Source organism: Gekko japonicus, unplaced genomic scaffold (genome assembly GCF_001447785.1).
Source record: "Gekko japonicus isolate JY-2015 unplaced genomic scaffold, Gekko_japonicus_V1.1 scaffold4456, whole genome shotgun sequence".
In the NCBI taxonomy this organism is placed as follows: Eukaryota; Metazoa; Chordata; class Lepidosauria; order Squamata; family Gekkonidae; genus Gekko; species Gekko japonicus.
In genome coordinates this window covers 58408-68109 of record NW_015173823.1, presented here as the reverse complement: position 1 = coordinate 68109, position 9702 = coordinate 58408, and the positions used below count along the sequence as shown (strand labels likewise).

Below are 9702 nucleotides of genomic sequence, written 5' to 3'. Positions count from 1 at the left end.
TATTAGGCCACACCCCTGCCAGCACAGCTCATTAGCACATTAGGCTGCACCCCCATGTTACCAGAAGTGTGGTTATCCAGCCACACCCACCTTTTGCTTGTTATTCTGTTTACCTTGTTTGTTGTCAAAACCCAGGGCCTTTTTTTGTAGCAGGAACTCCTTTGCATGTTAGGCCACACACCCCTAATGTAGCCAATCCTAATGAGTTTCTGCTGTTGGGTGTGGCCTATTATGCTAATGAGTTCCTGCTGGGCGTGGCCAACTTGGGAGCCAGCCGGAACTCCATTCCTGTGCGTTCCTGCCCAAAAATAGCCCTGGTTACCATAGGTTACTATTCCTTGTGTAGTCAGGCATCTTTCCAAATGTCTTTGTGGGCCAAGCCCATGGGTAACCCATGACAGGATTAGGCCATTAGACCGTGGCTTGCTGTAACTAACCAGCAAACGGCTGGAAAGCTAAACATCTTCTTTTTAAAAAATTCTTTATTAATAGGAAATATTAGTAAAATTTAATGTCTCATCACAGTGTAATATAAAAGCTATAACAAAAAAATAAGTCAGATAAACCGAGAAAAGGGGGGGGGGGATTTCAACACAGGTAACAGGGCTTTATCCAGCAAACCAGCATGTGCAATAGGATCCATCTCAAATTATTTCTTCAATGTGAATCTTATAGAGAAATAATTTATAAAATGATTGACTAATTGGGTCTCAACACATTGAAATAAAATGCAATTTAGACACAAAAATAATGCAAAACCAGAACAGTTCTTGGAGATACAATTATATGCAAATTGCTGCAACAAAATACTATTTTCTCATCTTTGAAAACAATGGACCAAAGCTCTCAGAATTACTAGTGTTAGATTGTTTCAAATCCAGGAAATTTGACTAAGGATTGGTCAAATTCTAAGGTCCAGTGGAAGAGATCTCCTGAATAAGGCTATCGTTTTCACTTCAAACAAAAAGGATGCTATGGTTTCATATTTATACAATAAAAGATAAATAATAGTTAAATAAGTAAATATTTATTTTAAAATCTTGGGACAATTATCTTGGCAGGAGCTTTTGGAAGGATAAACTTCTTAAGGGCTAAGGTTTCATTAGGCTAGGGCCCTTGAGCCAATACAAAACTCAGATTACTGAAGTTTATCTCGACATGGATCTGTGACAATAAATGGCTCAGCAGAGAAGCAGTTCATGACAGGATGTGTCCTCTCTGAATTGCAAAAAAAGCATCGACAGAATTCCATGACCAAAAGGGGCAGCTCTGTTTGGTCTCCGTTCTCCAAAGGCACCAAGTCAGTCTCGTTAACTTTCTCGTGACAAACCCCAGATGTTTCTCTTCGATCTCTTCCCCCTCATGTTTCAGGCCTAAGTTTTGATATGAAGCCTGAACCAAGATGTGTCCTGAAGTGCTAGATGTTCTGGTTCTTCTGGAACTGCTGACTTCAACACTGTTTGATTTATACGTTTCCATTTTTGCTAGCCGCTTCACGCTTTGAAGAAGCGGGATATAAAATTTTAAGCACATAAATAAATTTGGAATAGCTTTCCTTTTTTGCCCCCTTTTGGAAATGCAGCCTCTGGGATTGCGCTATCAAAGAGGCAAACAGTACGGGAATGAGGGAATCAACCCTTTCCTTCCCTGAGATTTTTTTCTCGCTGAAAGATAGCAAACCGTCTGCTCTCACTCCATTGAAGGGCTTCAAGAATCTTTCCAGATTGCTCCAACAAACGCCCCGGCCCCAAGAGCTGTTCCTCACTTTCATTATGTCCAGGGGTCATTTCCTGCAGGGTGGCACAGGAGCAGAGCTCCGGCAGTAAAGTACCCAGGGGGCGGGCACATGCAACAAGCCCCACCCCCTGCTCCCAGCAGCCCCGGACCACGAGAAGCATAAGGATCTGCGTGTGTCTTCCCCCCCCCTCCCCATAGCTAGCAATCCAAAACAGTCCAGTGGAGCCTGAGCAGTGGGTGTTGCCTTCTGACACACTTCCGGTGATGTCAGGGGGTGTGGCATATGCAAATAAGTTATGCTAATGAGTTATGCTAATGAGCTCCTGCACCTCTTTTTCTATGAAATGACCCCTGATTATGTCCTTTTGCCTGCAGCTGTATGATGCTTTCCCAAGGTTTATGCACCGTCTGCCAGGACGCCACCAGCGGGTCTTGGAATACAATGACTTCCTGCATGAGGTGGTGAGGGCGGAGGTCCAAAGCCACAAGGCAAAATGGAAAGAAGGGAACAAGCCGCAGGATCTTATTGACTTCTACCTGGATCACATGGAAAAGGTAAGAACTGCCGTTTGGACCTGAGACGACTTCTGCTTAGCTTCGTAGTCAGTTTGAGTGTCGTGGTTAAGTGCGCGGACTCTAATCTGGGAGAGCCGGGTTTGATTCCCCACTCCTCCACTTGCACCTGGCTGGTTGACCTTGGGCAAGCCGTAGTTCTGGTAAGACCTGTTCTTGGAAAAGAGCAGTTTCTGTCAGAGCTCTCTCAGCCCCACCTACCTCACAGGGTGTCTGTTGTGGGGAGGGGAAGGGAAAGGAGATTGTAAGCCGCTCTGAGTGAAGGGCGGGGTATAAATCGATTCTCCTCCTCCTCCTCCTCCTCTTCTTCTTCTTCTTTGTCATTACTGACTGGATGGTTGTGCAGAAGCGCATAACAGCATCAAAGATGCCGTGCTGGATCAGACCAAAGGTCCCACTTTAGTCCTCTGGCCAAGATCCAAACTGTCCTGCATGCGCTTGCCGGGAATGTCCAGATTCATTCCTCTAGCAGCATCTCTAGAAGGTTATCCGGCTTTCCAGACTATTTTTATGGGGGTCATGATAGACTGTGGAGGAAAGAGGGCGGCCATGGAATGTTCATGGAAACTCCGCCTGTCGCTGCCCTCTGTAGGGTCGCCATCCCCCCAACGGGGGAAGGGGTATACCCGCTTTCAGGGGGCTCAATCTGCTGCTGCTCGGCTGGCCAGCAGGGGGAGCTCCGCCCCTGAGCAGTCCTGTCTGCCCCAGCATGCCCAGCGCGATGATGTCACCCAGAGGTTGCACGATCACGTGCACCTGAGGGGAAAAAAACTCTATGGTAACCATAGAGGTGTTTTTTCCAAATGCTAGAGTGTCCCCCCTCACAACATGCCCTGCATGATGACATCATCTTCGGGTGACATCATTGTCCTGGGCACGTTGACGTGGACGGGGCTGCTCGGGGGTGGGGCTCCCCCTGCCGACCAGCTGAGAGGCGATAAATTGGGGCCCCCGAAAGCAGGTAAACCCTCGCCCCCATCAGGGGGATGGCAACCATACCGACGGCAGTGACATGACAGGTGACGTTTCCATGAACATTCTATGGCCTCCCTTTCCACCTTGAGTTCCGTAAGGCCGAAAGGTAGCTAATAAATGTTTTAAGTAAATAAAAACAAATAAACAAAATTGGGCTTTTTGCTAATGCTCTTTGGCTTATTCCACGGACAGACCAAAGACGACCCAACCTCCACTTTCAGTGAGGATAACATGGTTCAAATTATGGTCGACCTTTTAATTGGCGGGTCCGAGAACACGGCTTCCCTCCTGTCTGGAGCACTGCTCTTAATGATAAAACACCCAGAGGTTCAAGGTGCGTAAACGTCTATTAATAACGTCTATTAATTATATCATGTCTATTATGTCTATTAATTATATTAATAATAATTAATAATGCAATGCCTATTGATAATGTTTGCATGCACATTCGTTGAGCCAAAATCATGTGCCTGATCCAGACGACACCTGTCGCAAGAATGCACGTGCATTCCCGAAGCAGTGAGTGAGGCTGTGCATGTTCAAAACATGAGTGCAAATGCACAACTTCTCAGCATGGGGTACTGTGAATAGGGTCCACATCAAATGTGTTAAGACTAGGTGTACATCTTCTATTCTTTTATCAAAGTCAGCCAAATCTTTGGAAACTTAAATCCGCTAGTTGGAGCTGCGAACGGGCAAGACAGATCTTTCGACAAACCCCAGGTTTGCAGAAAAATCTGAAATCTAATTTTTTTTTAAAAAAATGGGCAGCTTAAAGAACCCAAAAATAATAAAAGGAATGCCTGTAGCTTTAAAAAACAGAAGCCCTCAGTGGCAGTTGCTAGGCAACTACAGTAGGGTTGCCAGATCCCTCATTGTGCTGGCAGGGGGATTTGGGAGACGTTCTGGGATGTCCCCGACATGATGATGTCACCCGGAAGTGATATCAGGGACGTCTCAAGGTGACGCTCTGGTTTGGGGGCAAAACTCTGTGGTAAAACCGGATTCAAACCATAGAGTTTTGCCCCAAAACCAGAGCGTCGCCTTGAGACGTCCCTGATGTGATGACATCAGATGTCATCGCATTGGGAACGTTGCACAGTTTTGTTGCTGTTTGGGGGCAGAAGCCCCGAAAACTGGGTTTCTAGGCTTGATTTGTTTTTCAGTAAATGGTAGGGGGAGGGGTCCTTTCCAGGGTTGTTTTAGCCTTTGATGGAGGACTTAACAGGGCCGGGCCTGACGACGTTTGCCAGCTCCAAGTTGGGAAATGCCCGGAGATTTTGTGGTGGAGTCTGAGGAGGGCAGGGTTTGGGGCGGGGCGAGGCCTTAGCTGACTAGAACGCCATCCTCTAAAGCAGTTGTTTTCTCCAGGGGAGACAAATGTCTGTCCTCTGGATTTCAGGTGTAATTCTGGGAGGTTGGCAAACCGGAAGCACCCACTGGGTGGCTTGATACCCCCCTACTTGCATGACTCAAGGAGCCCTGGCCGCTTGCTGCTGTTCCTGCAGCTATCACAGCCACCCTATGGAAGCCAGTGTGGTGTAGCAGTTAGAGCAGGGGTGGCCCGACTGCGGCTCAGGAGCCACATGCGGCTCTTTCACACATATCGTGCGGCTTCGGAAGCGGAGGGGAGGCGTGCCTCCCTGATCGGTCTTCCCTTCCCCCAGCCAGTGTTCCCCTCCCTGGGTAGGCTTGAGGTGGGGGGGGGGAGCAGAGAAGAAGAAGAAGAAGAAGAAGAAGAAGAAGAAGAAGAAGAAGAAGAAGAAGAAGAAGAAGAAGAAGAAGAAGAAGAAGAAGAAGAAGAAGAAGAAGTGTACTAACATTTTTACTAACAGTGAAAAGGTCTGCTCCTCTGGGGGTTTTAGTTTAGTGTGGTTTGCTTTCCTTTATCCTTAGTTGTAGACCCTTCCCTAATATTTCTTTGTAGTTTTTGTAGTATGTGCAAAATTTAAAAAATTCCCTCCGGGGATTTAAAAAAAAAAAAAAGGAAAGGAAAAGATGAAATAGTGGGGGAAATGAGATGCCCCCCACGATTAATAGAATATGGCGTAGAATATGATGCCAACAAGCAGGCCCGTAAGCAGGAGTTTGTGGCTTGTGGGGCAATGTTGAAATAGAAGTGTATTGTGTGGCAAGTTGATTCAGCGCCTTGCTGTTTCATCTTGTCATGTAAACTCTGAATACTGAGCCTTTTAAATAAAAACAATATATAAGAAGAGAGACCTTTGCTTGGAGTGTCTCTAGCCAGCGCTCAGCGTTTCCAATTTTACACCTTCCGCCTTTGGTAAGGAGGCAAACACAATCAGAGGAACACGAACCAGAGGGGGTGTGTTGGGACACAAATGTCTCACAACATGCGCTTTTTTAAAAAATGTTCTAATATGTCTTTAAAAGGGGGGGTTAAGGGAAAATCTTATGGGGCTGTCCCTTTAAGAAAGGGGACGGAGTCCCAAATAGCCCCACCGTCTCTAAGGTCCTTGGTAGATAGGTAGGTATGCACAGGCGTCATTTCGTAGAAAAAGAGGTGCAGGAGCTCATTAGCATAACTCATTAGCATAACTTATTTGCATATGATGCACCCCCCTTACATCACCGGAAGTGTGTCAGAAGGCAACACCCACCGCTCAGGCTCCACTGGACGGTTTTGGATTGCTGGCTCTTGGGGGGGGGGAGGATGTGCAGATCTGTCCTCACAGAGGAGGGAGAGCTTGTACCTGAATAAAACTTGGTCTTAAAGGTGCCACTGGACTGTTTTGGACCGAGAGGCCGTGGGGGGGGTGTCTCTGCAACTTATCTGGCTGCTGCTTGCTCTGACTGAGGGCTGCTGGGAGCAGGGGATGGGGCTTGTTGCATGTGCCCGCCCCCTGGGCTCTTTACTGCCGGAGCTCCGCTCCTGTGCGCTCCTGCAGGAAATGACCCCTGGGTATGCATATAAAATATATAAACAAATACATGTCTTGCCCCAAAACGAGCCCCATTTAGGGCCAGGTCAGTAAAAACAAGAGTTCTAAAATATCCGTTTCTCACACGCCTTATTTAATCCTAGAAAAAGTGCTCGAGGAAGTCAATGCCGTTCTGGAACCTTCCCAAGCCGTCTGTTACGAGGATCGGAAAAAACTGCCATACACCACCGCCGTGATTCATGAGATACTTCGTTTCATCAACATTGTAGGCACCGGTCCTTTCCGGCTATGTCTGAAGGACACCACAATGCTTGGGCGCCCCATTGCTAAGGTACAAAATGTCCCCCGTAGACAAGGCCCGTGGACAACCATCTCCGTTAGTAGTAGGAGTCTGGAACTCTGATGCCTTACAGCAGGGGTTCCCAACGGGACACGCTCCAACACTTTTCCTGGTGCCCGCAAAGTGCGCTTATAAAGTGAGCGGGGCCAAGGTGGGCTTTTCTCCAGCAAGGCTTCTGATTGGCTGGGCAGATGTTTAAATATGTTGCTCGGGCAGACTCTGCCTCCACAGCAAAAGGATCTTCACTGTGTGACTGGAGGCGAGCTGCGGCCGCTGCCATTTTGTGGCTGGCTCCGCCTCCTGCGGCGGGCATTTTGTGGCAGCTGTTTTGTGGCTCCGCCCACCCCCGTTAGATCAGAATTCCAAAGGTGCCCCCAGGTTCAAAAAGGTTGGCGACCCCGCTTTATGGGAACCGGGTGCCAAATCAAGCACAAAAGGACCAAGGGAAGATTTTGCTTTGACCAGAGCAAAAGGTCACCCAGCCTGCCCTACTGTTTCCTCCAGGTCTCAGCGAGATGTTTCCAGAAGTCCCATTAAGAGTTCAGGAAGGAGACAGGCTTCCTTCATTATTTGACTCCAGCCTTGGGTGTTCAAAGGTATACTGCCTCTGAACATGGAGGCTCCATGTAGCTTTCCCAGATAATAGCTGCTGAAATGCCCGGCTTCCAAGGTTTTCATCTAAGCCCCTTTGAAAAGCCTTATCTTGTCAGATCTCAGAAGCTAAGTAAGGTTAGTAGTCAGATGGGAGACCACCAAGGCAGTCTAGGGTTACTGCGCAGAGGCAGGCAAGGGCAAACCATCTCTGAATGTCTCTTGCCTTGAAAATCCTACGGGGTCACCATAAAACAGCTGCGACTTGACAGACGTTTCCACCCTCACAGGATAGGGACTTTCACCATGTTTTAATCTGACTCCAGTAGTACCTAAGAGACCAATGTCATTTTCGGAGTATTAAGCTTCGAGAGTCAAGGCTTCTTTCATCAAATACCCTAAATAATCCCGAAATGTTGTTGGTCAGTTTGAGAGGCGGTTTGGCGTAGCGATTCAGACTCCAGTCTGGGAGAACTGTGTTTGATTCCCCACTCCTCCACATGCAGCTGCTGGTGTGACCTTGGGTCACTCGTAAGGTCTTTCAGAGCTGTTCTCTCAAAAGCAGTTCTTGGGAGAGCTCTCTCAGCCCCACCTACCTCACAGGGTGTCTGTTGTGGGGAGGGGGAGGGAAAGGGATTGTAAGCCACTCTGAGACTCCTTCAGGTAGTGAAGGGCAGGGTATAAATCCAATCTCTTCTTCTTCATCATCTTCTATACATGAAAAGAGTAAAAGTATACACATTTGCACGTAAGATTGCCTGGTAGATAGCTTCCCTTATTTCATGAAAAAAGAGCCAGAGTCCAGTAGCACCTTAAAGACTAACAACATTTGTGGCAGGAAATCAGCTTTTGTGAGTCACTGCTCACTTCTTCCGGTACGGCTAGAATGGGAGTCCATCTGTACTCTATATTGGAACGGACAGATGGTCTCACATCCTAGCTGTATCTGAAGCAGTGAGCAGTGACTCACGCAAGCTTCTACCCTGCCTCCAATTTTGTTAGTCTTTTAGGTGCTACTGGACTCTTGCTCTTTTCTACTGCTACAGGCAGACTGACACGGCTACCCATCTTAACTTATCTCATAGGTATATGAGAAACCAAATCATGTTCCTGCAGAGTGCAGGGGGTTGGACTAGATGACCTGCAAGGTCCCTTCCGACTCTAACATTCTATGATTCTATGTTTGGGCCTTACCCACGATGTGATAGAAACAATGAATAGATGAGAGCTGACCTGGATACCAAGGCCTATGAGGAAAGGCTGAGGGACTTGGGAATGTTTAGTCTAGAGAAGAGGAAGTTGAAGGGGGACATGATTATTATATTTATTATATTTCTCTCTTGACGTATCGGAAGGGGTGTCACTTGGAGGAGGGCAGGGAGCAGTTCCTGTTGGCAGCAGAGGAGAGGACTTGCAAGAATGGGTTTAAATTAAGGGTGGAAACGTACCAGCTGGATCTCAGGAAAAACTTCTTTACATCTTCATTGTGGTACATTGTCTAGATATGAAGATAACGTTGTATGTTGTATTTTATGAAGGAGATTTTGAGGTTTGGAAGAAGTTCTTACGAAAGGAAGTTTAACTCCGGAGAATTTCTTCCAAAGTTCATTTTTTTTGCAGGGCATTCATGTCTACGCACCTGAATGCCCTACCTTTAGCGGTGATGTTAGGAAGACTCAATGGGATTCCACATTCAGAGAGACTCTGTAACTGTGGCAACAACAGAATCGATTCTGTGGATCGTATTCTTTTGAACTGCCCCAAATTTTCAGATCTAAGAGCTGAACTGATCTCCCGGTTATTTAATCAGGACTTTCTCTCCTCAGAAGAGAAATCGTCCTGGTTACCCAGAGACAAAGATAAATAAACTACTCTGTGTGTGGCGAAATTTCTGGCAGCTGTTGTTAAGCTCCATGATAACTTTTATAGTAGTCACGCTTAGGCTTGCCTTTTGAAGAGAAGAAGAGAGAGAAGAGATGGGATTAAATCCAATCTCTTCTTTTTCATCATCTTCTATACATGAAAAGAATAAAAGTATACACATTTGCGCGTAAGATTGGCTGGTAGAGAGCTTCCCTTATTTCATGAAAAAAGAGCAAGAGTCCAGTAGCACCTTAAAAACTAACAACATTTGTGGCAGGAAATCAGCTTTTGTGAGTCACTGCTCACTTCTTCCGGTACGGCTAGAATGGGAGTCCATCTGTACTCTATATTGGAACGGACAGATGGTCTCACATCCTAGCTGTATCTGAAGCAGTGAGCAGTGACTCACGCAAGCTTCTACCCTGCCTCCAATTTTGTTAGTCTTTTAGGTGCTACTGGACTCTTGCTCTTTTCTACTGCTACAGGCAGACTGACACGGCTACCCATCTTAACTTATCTCATAGGTATATGAGAAACCAAATCATGTTCCTGCAGAGTGCAATGGGTTGGACTAGATGACCTGCAAGGTCCATTCCGACTCTATGATTCTATGTTTGGGCCTTACCCATGATGTGATAGAAACAATGAATAGATGAGAACTGACCTGGAGACCAAGGCCTATGAGGAAAGGCTGAGGGACTTGGGAATGTTTAGTCTAGA

The 9702-nt window shown here is 46.8% G+C and overlaps 1 protein-coding gene across 1 annotated transcript in view; it reads left to right on the top strand.

Annotated features, from left to right (window-relative positions):
* LOC107120831 (cytochrome P450 2C30-like) overlaps window positions 1–9702 on the top strand; it is a 28984-nt gene that overhangs the window by 12558 nt on the left and 6724 nt on the right. The window contains exons 5-7 of the mRNA XM_015423602.1: window positions 2113–2292; window positions 3478–3619; window positions 6332–6519. Coding sequence (XP_015279088.1) covers window positions 2113–2292; window positions 3478–3619; window positions 6332–6519 — 510 coding nt within the window. The remainder of the gene's footprint in view (window positions 1–2112; window positions 2293–3477; window positions 3620–6331; window positions 6520–9702) is intronic.